The sequence below is a fragment of the Bos taurus genome, chromosome 18 (assembly GCF_002263795.3).
Source record: "Bos taurus isolate L1 Dominette 01449 registration number 42190680 breed Hereford chromosome 18, ARS-UCD2.0, whole genome shotgun sequence".
Classification (NCBI taxonomy): Eukaryota; Metazoa; Chordata; class Mammalia; order Artiodactyla; family Bovidae; genus Bos; species Bos taurus.
The window spans coordinates 13,444,611-13,459,350 of record NC_037345.1 but is presented as its reverse complement, the minus strand read 5'-3'; the positions used below and the strand labels follow the sequence as shown (position 1 = coordinate 13,459,350).

At 56.5% G+C, this 14,740-nt stretch overlaps 1 protein-coding gene across 8 annotated transcripts in view; it reads right to left on the bottom strand.

The window, feature by feature from the left end:
• Positions 1-9,108: 9,108 nt before the first annotated feature.
• The window catches only part of BANP (BTG3 associated nuclear protein), a 68,784-nt gene continuing 63,152 nt past the window's right edge, over positions 9,109-14,740 (bottom strand). For 5 of the 8 annotated variants that reach the window (XM_059876665.1, XM_024978177.2, XM_024978181.2 and 2 more), the window contains 2 exons: positions 10,861-11,100; positions 9,109-9,749 (listed from right to left, as the gene is read on the bottom strand). In XM_059876665.1, the coding sequence (XP_059732648.1) occupies positions 9,678-9,749; positions 10,861-11,100 (312 nt within the window). In that variant the 3' untranslated portion in view covers positions 9,109-9,677. The remainder of the gene's footprint in view (positions 9,750-10,860; positions 11,101-14,740) is intronic. The other 3 variants (XM_024978178.2, XM_024978182.2, NM_001075620.1) reach the window with 1 other exon arrangement.

The window sequence follows — 14,740 nt, the reverse complement described above, 5'->3', positions numbered from 1 at the left end:
AGAACAATCACCTTCTGGGACCTGGGGCAAGTATGCAGGAAGGTCAGTCCTGTGCATAGTGGGTAGGTGAAGCTGGCACTGGTTGGACCAGGGATGGCCACCTTGTCAGGTCAGACCCTGACTCTGAAGCCAGCTGCCTGTTCAAACCTGATTCCACCACTTGCTGGCTGTGCCACTTAAGGCAAGTTGCTTAACCTCTCTGATCTTCAATGTACAAATACACAAAATTCAGTTGATAATGGTACCTCTTTCGTGGGGATTATGTTCGGGGTTAAATGACTTTTAGCACATGGAACATTCTTGGAAGTGCTATTAATATCACTGCCACTCAAAGGAGAGATTCCCTCATCTGGTACTGATGCTCCCTGAGAAGCCCTATAGTTTGAGCACGTAAGAGCTGGCCCTGAGCACTCAGACACATGATGACAGTCAACCTGCTGACGTGTGTCTGCAGCCCTGAAAATGTTTCAAAAAATTGCTGCAGTCACTCCTTGGGCACTCCTCTAGGGGAGAAATCCCAGATCCAGGAAACATGTTACAAGGATGGTGAAGTGAAGTGAAGTGAAGTGAAGTTGCTCAGTCATGTCCGACTCTGCGACCCCGTGGACTGTAGCCCACCAGGCTCCTCCGTCCATGGGATTCTCCAGGCAAGAATGGTGGAGTGGGTTGCGATTTCCTTCTCCAGGGGATCTTCCCGACCCAGGAATCGAACCCACGTCTCCCGCATTGCAGGCAGACGCTTTAACCTCTGAGCCACCAGGGAAGTATAAGAATAGTAAATAACTGGAAACGAAGGGTCCCCAAATCAGGGGGTTGGTAAATTAGGAAACATCATGACACGGGTTAGCATGGGGCTCATGGGGTGATGCTTGAGTGGCTGTTGTTACCTTGCCAGGTTTGTATCTGAATATATGTTTTAGATATAAATTTAATAGATGTAATATACATTAATACATATATTCAGAATTCTACCTAGAATAGACAAAATAATTGTCTATTTAGTCTACTGTCCAGAATAGAGGAACAATGCATTAAAATGAGTAGAACTTTTAAATCATCTTAACTGATGTCTAAGACATTCAATCCTGAACTGGTGGTGGGGGAGAAGAAAACTGAATAAAATACCCCCAAACTTTAATCTTGGTGTCTGGGTGGCAGAATCACAGGTGGTCTTTACCCACCTTGTTCTTTCTACTGTTCTGTATTGCTAAAGCTCTGTACAATGAGCAGGACTGAATCCCAAGACAGCAGCTGTTTTGGGTGGAGTGTCCAGGGAAGGCCCCTCCAAGGAGTAGCCAGGAGGGAGCCAGGACATAGAAGGCCGAGTGTGGCACCTGGTCAGGTTGGCGAGGCACCTGGCCAGGCTGCTGTCGTGATTCAATCACGCGTTCACCTGGGGGCTGGGCGGAGGCCCCTGGGGGATGTAGGTGGCCCCGCCATCAGCTGACTTGAGGTGGAGATCCCCCTCCAGGATGGGGCGAGGCTCCACCACGTGGCTTTTGGAGAAAAAGGGGGGTTTCCTCGAGGGAGGAGAAATCCCGCCTTTGGGCTAGGGTTGTTAGGAGCAGCTAGAACACCTGGCTGTTCCCAGGTGCCAGCCCATAGCCGTGTGTACCAAGCCCTGCAGTCAGTCTCTTTCTGTATAAAAACGGCACACAGCTTCCATCCCTGGTAGAGCCCTGCCCAGTGCCAGACCGGACCAGTCTCTGAGTAGCTAATGTGTGAAGGGACCTCATGAGTTAATAAAGCGCAGTGGTCCCCATGGGGCCTCCTTCCTCATGACTTCCTTCCAGCTGGGCAGCTGTGCTCTGGGCAGGTAGAGCCTCTGTGGTCGTTTACAGAATCAGTGAACTGCCCTGTTTGTGGCTGCTTCTATTTTAAGAGCCCAGCCGGGCATCCTGCCCTCCGCACAGTGTTTCCTGGGGCACTTTTTCCTGTGGCAAAATGCGATTAAACATAAACCATTTCAGGTTAGACCGCCATGTCCTGGAAAACCATTTCCTAAGATGTGGACTGCCTGATGTGTGGGAATCTCCTTTTTAACCAAGTGCTCTATGTTGTAAACAAGGCCTGAAAACACTTTACAAGCATCAGACTGGCCAATGTGAGCCAGCGGTTTCAGCCGCGGCCGCATTCTGAACATCCGAGTAGGTCTGAGCCTCTGCACGGGATGTGTCCCAGAAGCTGAGTGAGTATCCGGCTGGGGCGGGCACCGGGGGCTTCCAGCTCCCTGCGCCACTTCCAATGTGTGGCAGAGGCTCGGAACCTCCGGTCTACCCACAAGAACTCTGATTTAGGCGTTTTCAATGAAGGCTTTTCCTTCATGGGGCAGACACAGGCAGGCCCCCTGCTAACAGCTTGCCCTACCTCAGGGAGGAGCTGAGACCCAAACATGGACTCCCAAGCCGTGAAGCTGCTAGTCAGGTGAGGGTGTGTCTGGCTCAAGGCCCTGCGGGCAGGAGTGGACCCCCCAAGCAGGTCACCAATGCTGGTGGGAGTACCGTTGCCCCAGGGTGAGTAAGAGGGGTCCTAGGCAGGGAAATGAGATGGTTTTGTCTGTCCTGGGTGCATCCCCATGTCTATGGTCTGTGCAGGTCTGTGTGCGTGTTCCAGTCACTCCTGCTGTGTGTCTGGTCACCGCCATACTCGGCGGCTTGTCTCACGCTGTCAGCTGGCCAGGCCTTTGGGGAGCGCTCAGCTGAGCAGTTTTCACTTGGGCTGGGATATGAAGTCGTGGTCCTATGTCAGCTGGGGCCACGGCTGGACTGGGCTGGGAGGGTCACTTCCCAGGTGGCTCCAGCACGCGGTGGCACACGGCGTCTCTGCAAGTGGCCCTCTCCGTGGGGCTGCTGCCATTCAAGAGGCCAAGGTGGAGGCTGCTGAGTCTTTCAGAGCCTCAGTCACCCTGTCAACTCCACCATGTGCTCTCGGTCACACGGACCAGCCCTGATTCTGCATGGGACAGGAATGCTGACCAACAGGTGTGGTCGGTGGGACCACCATGGAGGCCGGCCACCACAGCGCCGTCCTGGAGGGCGGGTTGCGAGAAAGCAACGGGAGGGTCCAGGGAGTCACACTGACCAACCTGAAAGTGACCAAATGAGACACGAGGGTGATCGGTGTTGAATCATGAAAGGTCGGCTAACAGTGAGCTTGCAAAGAGCCAAACTCAGACTCCACGAGCCAGATCTTAGCCCTCCCGCCTCCCGTCTGGGGTTGGTTGTGAGCATCACAGAACTCCCTTGGCAGCAAAATGGGGACCATGTGGTGCCTGACCGCCTTCTACTCCTGTGTGTTGGAGATGGAGGGGCTGACAGAACAGCAGAGTGCCAAACGCGGATGGTGTTGTCATTTACTTACTATAGTGAGCAACAAGGCCCTTTAAATACATGCAGTTTGCTGTGATAAACTCACACACCATACGTGTGGTTCAGTGGTCTGGGTCTGCCATCACCACGACAGACTCAAGCGGACATTCGACACCTGAGGGGGTGTTTTCAGGCCTGAAGAGAAATACCAGTTAAAGTGGCTCCGTAGGGAACTTCTTGCCCCTGCAAGTACACGGAACCATGAAGTTCGGGCTGAAGTTTGCTCTACTGGCCCCTACACTTTTCCTGGCCAAGGAAAGGAAGGGATGCCCATAGTGGGAAGCCAGTGGTGCCCAGGGTTGGGGGGGAAACAGGACAGGGCTTCTGGTGCTCTCTGCTCTCCCACCCGCTCCCTAGTCCTCACTCCTGGTCCCCCAGATGGCCCTGCGTCCTCCACCCACTAGATATCAGTAGCATCCCCGCCCGCCCCCCGACAGCTTCCACCTCCCCAGTGTTCAGACATGGACCAGCGTCCCCTGGGGGGTGCAGAACCATCCGGTTGAGAATCATGAGGTCCTCCTGTGACCCACCTTTGTCCCCTCTATTCGCCAGTAAGGCTCTGGCAGCCATGGCTTGTGGGTGAGAGGACTCCACCAACCCTGCTGTGAGCTGGGGGAAGGCAGGGGCTGGGCAGGCACTCAGGCGGTCCTGGGCCTCGGGGCCTAGTCCTGGCTGTAGAGAAGCTTGGGAACAAAGCAAACTGCACCGAGTGCACAGGGATCCGCCTGCAGAGCTCATGATAAACCCAACAAAGACCAGACCCAGGCCTACAGTCAGCTACGCCCACGGCGCTGAGATCATCCTCCAATACTCGAGGGCGGGAAGCGCGGCAGCGATAAGCCGGGTCTGGGCTTGGGGGTCCTGGAGCTGCCCCAGGCTTCCCAGCCTGGCCAGCATGAGTCCTCACTAGGCAGGCCGCCCGCGGGTGGGCGGAGAGAGCCTGGGACTCCACCGAGAGGCCTCGCCCCACGCCCACTTGCCTGGCCGGGAGCCAGGGCCCCTGTGTGGTCACACCCGGAGGTCCTCGCAGGGAGCAGGGCCAGCGCTGGGGCGGCGAGGGGGCCGGGCCCCAAGACTCACCTCGTCCAGGGGACAACGAACAGGGAATGTGCTGAAGACCAGCCCCACCGCCCACATCCCAGGCCAGAGCCCCTCATCCCTCCCGCCTGGCCCTTCAGCCACCAGTGCCCATCAATCAGGGAGATGATGACTAGATGGAAGACAAACTCTGGTTTTGTGAGGCAACAGCTTACATAACTCTGAGGTCCTTTTCAGGAAAAGCAGTACAAGTGCCAGAGTGCAGACTGGCATAGCAGTGTGCACCCTGGACCCCAGACTGGCACGGCAGTGCACACCTGATGCTGGAGACGTCCCAGAGAACCACTGGTGCATCAGGCCTGGGCATTCAGACTCTCCCTGGCCGCTGCCCCTACACCCAGCACAGCTAGCAGTGCTCAGTTCTACCAGAAGAGACAGCAAACCCCCATCAACACGTCCCACCAAACCCAAATGCTCCATCTCCCCGGCCTGCTGCCCTGGGCCAGGCCCCAGACGAGCTGGAGCCACTGCTCTGACGGTGCCAGGAAGGAAGGTGATGTGGGGGGTGGAACAGTGATCGTAACCAAATGTAGCTAAGACATTGCCGAACACACTTTGCAGACGGTCACGGCCAGGGGAGCACAGCCTCAGAGGCCGGGGCGGGGTGGGGGTGGGGGGCAGGAGCCCCTGTGGACACCTCCCGGGGACAGCAGGGGCTCGGGTCCAGCCAGGCAGCAGGGGCGTCTGCAGCCAGTCCTCCCAGCTCTGCCTACCTGGGTTTGCAGTCTAGTTCCAGGGTGACAGCCGAGTCCTCCTGGAACCCCAGGCTGCCATCCAGCTGTGCATGTGAGCCAGGTTTGCCCAGTTCTCTCCACCCTCCCCTACCCCACCCCTGGCCTCCTCTGGGCATCACAGACCCCCCGCCAGCCCTCGACCCTCTGTTCCTCCATCCAATGAGAGGGCAGCTGACCTAGAGACCCCGCCGGGGCACCCAGCAGCCGTGCTCACAGCAGTGACCCTCCCTCCTCCCACCTGCTGGTGCAGCTCCCGGGACCCTCTGCCTCACCTCCTCCTCCTGCAGCCCTGAGGAAGAGGAGGAGCCAGGCCTGAGCCAGAAACACTCCAGGCGAACCTCACTCCTTGTAGAGCCCACGAGCTCGCTGCCCGAGGGCTTTGGGTGTGGACTTGCAGGAAGGCATAAGCGAGGGCGTGTGGAGTGAGGGCCGTGTCATCTGGCGCCGTCTTAGAACAGGGCAGTGGGCTAAGGGGTCTTTGATGCCACTGGAGTGGGAGCCACAGCCTGACCCACCTCCCAGTTTTCTCGCAGATATGTGCAGAGAGGAGGAAAAGGGCAAAGAGGAGGCATGGCTCAGGGATGCCCCACTCCGCCTCTTGTCCTGAACAATGGATACCGTGGCCACCAACTCCTTCCTCTAAACCATCGGCTCCGCTGTCCCCAGCTCTCTCAGGAGGGTCGCCAAGCTTCTCAACAGCCCCCGGGCCCACTGGGGCATCACTGAGAAACCACAAGGCTAATAGGCCATCTGGGTCCCGAGCAGGGTCACTGGGGGCTCTGCTCCACCCTGCCTGGCGTGGGGGCCGCGCCCTGCCTCCCGGTGCCCACAGTCAAGGACAAAACAGGGTTCCCAAGTTAGCCGCCTCTGGACTCAGAGGGAGGGGCTTCCGCCAGCCCCCGTGTGGATCTGGGCCCCCTGCCTGGCACAGTTCGGAAAGTGGAACCTGTGCCAGGGTTACTGCCCGGCGACTCCAAACACTGGGCCCTGTGGGATGGCAGGGGAAAGGCCCTTCTGAAATGAGACTCGCTGGGGCCCAAGGAGAAGGCCTACCCAGGTTGGGGGGTGGGGGTCTGAGTTCCGAGCCCACCCAGGCGGGTCTGAGCAGAGGCCTCAGAATTTCCTGGCACGTTCGTTTGTGCTGCAACCAGAGGGTGTGTGGGGGCGAGAGAAAGCAAGGGTGGGGGGACCTTTCAGGGAAGATTGTGTAACCAGCGTCCCCCTGGCCACATTTCCTGGATATAAAATAAAATCTCAAGCCGACGTGTCTCTTGGTCCCAGCGAGTCAGGGAGCAAATGATCTCCTGCCTGTGGGTTGCTGGGTTTGACTTGCTAGTATTTTGCATACATTTTTTTTCTCTGAGTAAGATTGTTCTGTAATTTTCTGTCTCTACTTTATCTTCTGAGGTTTGATGCCAAAGATATATGAGCCTCATAAAATGAGCTGGGAAATGTCCCATCTTATTTTCTGGAGGAGTTTGAGAAAGGACTGGATAAGGCCTTCTTTGAGCGTTTGGTGTAACATTCTTCATTTTGGCTGTTTTCTCCCACTTTATTTTCCAGTTCGCCAGTGATCTTCACAGCTCTGCCTGATACCTACATAGTGAATTCTTAACTTTTTCTATTCAAGTTGTAGGATGACCCCTTTGTACTTTGAGACAGTCTCCAGGTCAGTTTAAATTCTCCCTCTGAACAGCGTAAGCAGGTGGAAAGCCTGGGCTGAAGGCCACACCCAGCGCCCGCTGCGCTGCTTTTGTCTGGGCTTTTTTCTGACAGTGTGCGCGGTAGTGAGTGTGCAGACCTGCTTGTGGCTGGAACTCCACGTTACCTTCCTTTCTCCAGGATCGTGTTTGCTTCAATACGCAGTGGGGACCCAGCGACTCAAGACCTGGGCAGCCCCGCTCTCCAAGAGGAGGCCCCACCCTGTGCCCCCTTCCTTCCCTGCCTTCTTTTGGATCCACCGGGTACTTTTCCTCACGGCAACTCCCTCCCTATTAGTTTGAAGCTGTAGCTGCTGCCCCTGGTCTTTTAATGAGTGGGAATTACAACTTAATGGATTGAGTTTATTAACTTCCTACCATCTTTCTGAAAACTCTCTCCAGCACACTCTTATTGTTCAGTCACCCAGTCATGTCCAACTCTTTGTGACCCCACGGACTGCAGCACGCCAGGCTTTCCTGTCCCTATCTCCTAGTTTGCCCAAGTTCATGTCCACTGAATCAGTGATGCCATCCGACCATCTCATCCTCTGAAGACCACTTCTTCCTATGCACACGCTACTTCTTTTTTTTCCTTTTAAGCCCCGCAGACATTACTTTCTCCTGTGCAGTCCATTTTCTAGACGACTCAACACATTTTACCCCTTTCTTCCCCGCATCTCAGGCCCTCCACCCGGGCCCACTTTCCTTCTGCCAGAAGCGCAGGTTTTAAAATGTTTTAGTGCAAGCCTACTGACAGCACATTTTGGTCCTTTGTGTGCTTTATTATTTAAAGAAAACAACAACACCACTTTAAATACTTAACACTGGTTAAGAATCCATCTGCCAGTGTAGAGGACATGGGTTCTATCTCTTGTCCATGAAGATCCCACATGCCGCAGAGCAACTAAGCCCGTGCTCCGCGACTACCAAGCCAGTGCCCTGGAGCTCAGGAGCCAAAACAAGGGAAGCCACTGCGATGAGAAGCCCGAGCACCACAACTAGAGAAAGCAACGAAGACCCGGAGCAGCCAAAAACAACAGCGTGTACAAAAAAAGCTGCTACCGTTAGAAAAATGGTAATAAAGAGGCCCACACCACGTGCAGCGCATTGGGCCCAGCTGCCCTCTCTCAGCGTGCCTTCACGGCTCCTCCACTTCACAGCCTGTGTTGGTGCTTCCTTCCTTCCCTTCACGGCCAAGTGGTGGTGCTGCCATGCGGGTGGACCTCTGCTGAGGGATGCTCAGCGGCTCCCAGCCTCCGGCCACTGTGACTAGCGCTGCTGTGCACATGTGCCCGTGAACAATGCACAGTGCCATTCTCCCAGGCATGCCCCTCAGGGTGGGACTCTGGCCAGACGGGCACTGTCATCTGCGTTGCTCAACAGCTGTCCTACTAAAGGCCCGACTCCGCGTGGAGCATCTCTCTCTACGCCTCTGCTTCGGACATTCCCTCCCCGTCCTTCCTCTCTGGCTGCTTCCGCGTTGTCTCTGTCTTCGAGGTTCTGCACGTCCAGGTGTGGCTTTGTCTGTGTTTCTGCTTGGGATCTGCTCTGCTTCCCAAATCCCCTCACCTGTCACCTCCTTCTGTTCTTTCCTCTGGGATAAAACACACGTTACCTGCACCAGCTCCTTCCTCCCACTTCCCCGCCCCCTCAGGCCTGGCATCTGAGTGCCCGCCCCTGGAGGGCAGACGGAGACAGGGAACACAGGGATGCTGTGCCACAGCACGCACTGCCCCGGACCACCCGCAGCCCATGGCAAGCCTCGGCATCACGAAGCCCAGCACCCCACAGGGTCGGGCGGAGAAGGCAGGTCTGAGGGGACACCCGGGAAGGCTCCCCGGCGGCAGCGCCGTGGCCACGTTCAGAGTCAGTGAGCACAGCTACTGTGGGGACTTCACCAGCTAACAGACGACAGGGGCAGAGCAGGCCAGACCCACTGGCCATGGTTAACACGAACCCCCTCAGGGGCTTCTGTGTGGAACTCCTTTCCTTTCCTGCCCTTCTCTTTACTGTTTATACACAACAGGGCTCCTTCGGACATGACTTCCAAGGACCCCCTGGAGCTGGAACGTTCTGGGGCTGGAGGAGGCCGTGTCAGGCCTGGGGTGATGCTGAGCGCCCAGAGGAGGAAGAAGCAAGGCTGGCTTCGGGTTGAGGGCGGTGCTGGGGGAGGAGGCAGCTCCCGGGAGGAAACACTGTGACAGCTGCCATGGTCATAAATACATTTTATTTCATTCATTTCATTAGAAATGCACAATTACAGCGCTGAGCGCATCCGTCCCCCTAAAAAAGTAGGTAAGCAACGTCTCCATCAAAATCATTAGTCGTCTCCTGTGAACATCTATCCTTGTTACACTGAACAGATCACACAGCAAAAGGTTTCTGCTACTCCATTTTTTTTTTCGATTTTCTTTTTTGTTATAAACACCATAGCAAATTAAAAAAAGCTGTTTGAACAGAGAAAAATATCGCAGTTCTTGATTTCCGGCGTGCACTTGACGCAACCGCACTGTGCTTCCCGCTCCTTCCCTGGACGTTCGGGGAGATCAAAAGAAACAGGGTCTCTGGGCGGGGCGGCAGGGGCTACCGTTGTCTTTGTTTCCCAGGGCACACTCCCGGCAGACGGGCGCTCGGATGCACTTTAGCAGCACGCGGGCGGGCCCCTCCCGTGCGAAGCCGAGGGGCGGGCGCATGTGAACGGTGTAGGTGGCAGGGGCCAGCGTGCAGGGGTCAGCACGCAGCGGCGGCGTGGCTCGGGTCTGGGAGGGTCAACAGCCTCACTGGATCTGGATTGCCCCGTGCTCCAGCTGCATCTCGGGCTGAAGGGTGGGCTGCAGGGCGTCAGCCGCCTGCAAGAAGGGAGAGGGCTTTCCATCAAGGGGCCCAGGCCACGCCCGGTCACAGACATACGTGGTTTTCAGGCACGGAGTAGAACACATACTTGGGCTGGTGGCCCAGGCACTGACAGATCCAGGGACGCCGACGTCCCTCTGCAGGGCCTCCACTTTGCCCCCACCCACCCACCCACTCACCCCTCCCACAAGTGCCCCAGCACCGCCCCCTCTACCAGCACTGGGTTCCATTCCCACCCTGCTTCTCACTGGGGGCACCCTTCAAGTGGTCAGCATATTCACAGGTTTACGATAAGTCAAAGGGAAAAATACAATCTTAGAGTAAGTCACTGACCACGCGTCTCAGCCACCAAGAATGGGGCCCCCAGAGAGAGACAGTTTGGCGGTTTATCGGACTCCCTAAGCCATTGGTCAAAGGTAATGCAGGTGGGCTCCCCTGGCAGGAATTTTAGCTGGATGGCTCCTGGGGCCACACAGGGGAGGCAGAGTGCCCGGTGAGGCTGGCGCTGCTCTTCCGACTACGGCTCAAGGCTGTGCTTTCTCAGTGCAAACGTCCCATGGACACAATAGTTTCCCGATAGTGGGGGTGGCAGGAGTGGGGGTGTCTGCCCACCCGTCTGAGGGCTCAGCACAGGCCTCCTCCAGAGGGGCTGGGTTTGAGGGCGCTGAGGAGAGCACACCCGTGTCACCCCCGCCCCAGCAGTCTGAGCCTGACCACACCCTGAGAGACCCTGATGATTCTGCCTGTCCTATGGGCTTGGGCACCACACGGGGATCCAAGTCTGGCTACCCCAGACCCAGGGGAGGCCATGATGGTCTACTGACCAAGCACCATCACTGGGGGTTACAAACCCACACGCGGGCCTGCAGGACCTCGGACCCTGGGCTGGCCCTGCCCCGACCTGAAGAACAGCAAGGCCTCGGGTGCACCTGATTTGGTCTCTAAACTCATAGGTAAACATGTGCCTGAGAGTAGCTCAAGAACTGGTTTCAAGCTGGTCCCTGGGCCAGGAACCGACTTCTCACCTTCACACTTCCAGGCACTTACGAGAGACAGAATCCCAAGTGAGCGCCTAGGTCCACATGGGCGCCTCTCACGGTCACTTACCTTCCTCACGGAAGAAGGTCCGAGGTAGAAAGGCCCAAGCGTGTCCACACCTGCAGGAGCCCCGGGCCCTGTGCACTTCCCGAAGGGAGGACCCACCTGGGCCGCAGCGGTGTGGTCGGTCACCGGCGCCAGCTGGACATACTGGACCTGGATGTCGCTGCCCTGGAGCGGCGAGCCGTCCACCCCTGTGGCAGCCGGGTCCGAAGAAGCCACTGCTATCAGCTGGGCCCCCTGGAGCACCTTGAGACACAGAGAAGACACGCATCAACACAGAGGACAGGATTGAACGACTGAACAACAGTGATTCAAACGTGCAGCCGCATCCTGGCAACCTGGAAACTTCTAGACCCCCAGCCTGGAGTCACCCTGGCAGGAGCTGGGGCAGAAACAGGCATGCAATCGCCAGGCCCCAAATCCCACAGCAACCCGCCTGAGGTTGGGGGAGCCGACGAGCTGCCGAGTGGACGTGAGTCAGGCAGTGCAGATGTACTGCGCTGGCGCTGTTCAGCTGGCACTCACCCTGTGCAGGGACGCTCTGTGAGCTGGTCCCCCTGGGTGCCACCCCTGTAAGTCCCCTGGCCCTGACCTCGCCCCTGTGGGTCCTGGACTCAACCACACATGTTAGGTGCTACGTCGTCGTCCTGGTTTTGTTGTTGTTGTCCTGGTGAAAGATCCCTTAATATATGAATTTAAAATCAAGTCAAAAACTATCTTTTAATGAAACTTATGAAATCATGGCACTCTGGTCCTGGTGATGAGCTAAGCGGAAGGCATCTGTGGTACTCTAACAAAGAGCTCTTCTTCTTGGCACTGCCAATAAAGTGACTTTTCACACGATCTGCACAGCTGATTAAATCTTAAGAATTACAAAGTCAGAAACCCCGGGATCTAAACATGCAACATTTATAATGAGGAAGGCAGGCCCATTACCAGTCTAGAGAATAAATAAAAATAAAAATAGTAAAATGTTCTCAACTGGGAATTCATTCCAAATAACATGCCTTTGAAACATTCCCACGCTGGTTTGGTCTTGATAAGTGACTCAGGAATGAGTTGAACCCTTACTTTGCGGGCCCTCCAGACTCTTCCAAGAAAGCCGCTCTCGGCACCATCCCCCACCCCCCAAAAGTGCAGGGAGGTCTGTTACCCAGGTTGGGGGGACAAGGGTAGCGATGGAGACAAGCGTCTCCTTGGGAATAGTGGCTCTGACTCCCTTGAGAAGGAGGACCTGCTTCTCACGTGAGATGAGCAAGCCTGGAGCAAAGGCACCAACCAGGCCGGGCTCCAATGCTCTACCAGGAAACGCCTGGTGTCCCGGCCTCCAGGGCTGCTCCACCCACCAAGCCGCCTTCTCATCCTAGGTTTCAGTTACCCGCAATCAACGGCAGTCTAGAAATATTAAAGGGGAAATTCCAGAAATAAATGTGTCCTAAAGTTTGCTGTTTTGAGCCCCAAAAGGACACTCTGCACCATCCTGACCTTTGACCTTGTGCCCCCACCCCCCGCCTCGTGAGCACTCAGCGGTGTCTCAACTGTCGAGGGGTCACAGGCTTCCCCTACTTACGAGGGCCCCGAAGCCCCAGAGCAGCAACGCTGGCCACATGAGATTCTCTCACTGCACCTGATTTACAGATTAGACATCACACAGGTGTGCATGCACAGGAAGAACGCAGCATGGGTTAGGTACTATCTACTGTTGCGGGCAGGCTCTAGGGGTCACGTGACACACATCCCTGCAGGTAAAGAGGGGTGACGACAGTGCCTCCCGCAGGGAGGGTGGCCCCATGAGGAGCCCAGCTGTGCCACCTGCCCCTGACTTAAGAACATGTCTTCTCAAAGCTACACAGGACTGGGACAGGAGCAGGCTGTGAGGAGTGGTCAGGAAGCTGGCTCTGCGATGCTCCCCGCCCCCACTGGCCCTGAGGCTCTGGCAGGAGCACCCCCGGCCGGGAGCTAGGATACCACAGCTCTGCCAGGAAGCGCACCCGGCCCAGCATGGGGCCCGCACAATCCCACAAAAGACAACCCAAAGGGCCTCAGGGAGTTCTGCAGCCCGGGCCTCTCCGGAGGGAGGGGCAGGGGTGGACACCCAACCAGCAGTCACAGCACCAGGAGCAGGGCGCTTCTCCTGGGAAGATAAACAGAACAAAGTGCTTTGTAGGCCAACTGCACAGACACCGCGGGCTGGGCCGTGCAGCCTCCCGAAACGTGGTCCAGCGGGGACGGGACGTGCTGACCTGGATCCTAACGGGTGACGAGGATGCCCGCTGACGTCAAGTCTTTAGCTCAAAGCAGCAGGATCCCCGCAGCACCCAAGGCCATGAGCCCACTGGACACCAGCTGGGGGCCTCGCTCTGGCAGAGGACCAGCCTGCAGTCAGAGGTCCTGCCGGATGGCAAGGGCCCAGCACACCTGGACTGGCTCCCACGTCTCCCAGCAGCGAGCTGTGGCTCCTTCCTGCTCGCAGGCTGCAGGGTGGAGCGGGGTGGGGGCTGGGCCCTCAGGAACATCTAACTGGGCAGCAGCAAACTCCCAGGACAGCAGCCAGGAGCAGCACGCCAGGCTCCCGGGACTGGACCGGGAGTGGGAGCCCCGGGGCCGCGGAGACACATCTGTGTGGACTCGGGTGCGGCTCACGCCACCTGACTGGCCTTGGTTGTAAGCTTCCTGCGTGTTGCTGGAGCATAGCCCGTTATTTTCAGACCAAAGAAAAATGGCACAGGGCATGGATGTGGAGCAGCCGACCGAGGGAACCCTGGATCTACCAGCACTGTTTTTTTGGAGTGCGCACATCTGGTTCTCCTCTATATTCTGCCAATTCTGAAACTCTGTTTAACACCCAAATGAGATAATGCAAAACTGGTGCAAAATCCAAAATAAATGCAAGAAACCCAAGGACTTTTCAGTAATATTTAGAAACAAAATTCTGAACCCAACCAAGAACCCACCCAGACACACATACACCCAACCTGAAAACACAAACCAACCAGAAAACCCTCAAGCACTCAGAAGACAGGCTTGCAGCTTAGATGTGTGGCCAGAAACTGGCCCAGACCCCACACCTGAGGCCACCTGGAGGAGCCAAGGTCACCAACTGGTGTCTGCATTTCTGCTTGAACCCAGCTGGTTAAGGGAATGCAATCTACCAGTGGACTTCTCCAAATCCGGATGTTAATTCAAAGAGCAGCTTTTCCCGTGACAGAAAGAGGAGGAGGCGAGAGGAAGACGCCCCAAACTGACAACCAGCCAGGAGACCCAGCGGCACAAAATCTATTTCATACGTTCGTACAGCAAATGCCAGAAATAAATAACGATTCCTAAGCCTCTAAACCCGAGGATGAGAACACGAAGCCCCTACCTCGGATCCTACTTTGAGTTCCTGCTCAGGATGGTCAGACACCAGCACGACCTTCAAGGAACCCCAGTGGACATGGATAGAACCAAAGAGAACTGAGCAAAGAGTACTTCCTGCGTGTTCCTGGGGCCCACAGTGCAAGGCCCAGCCTGGAGGTTCCTCACAGGAGGAGTCGGGGCTCCAGACCGTAGACTCAACGCTTTAGGAAGCATGCTACAGCCAGCTGGCAAGCTGGTGCTTCCATAGCTGACAGGGCAGCAGCAGAAACCAGATTTATAGCCCGGGCGACGGGAGATGCCCCAGGGACCCGGTCTCGGCACCGCAGGGCAGGCGGCAGGACAAGCAGCCTGTGCCCTCTGCTTCATGCCTGGCGGCATCGGAGCCTGAGCCTCAAACACAGTCTGGGAGCAGGAAAACAAAGCCTAGACAAACACAAGAAAGCAAAAACACAAGTCTGCAGACACGCAGTGTCCAGCCTACCATCTCAGAGGCAGCGTCCCTGGAACAAATCTCAACCACGAGTCT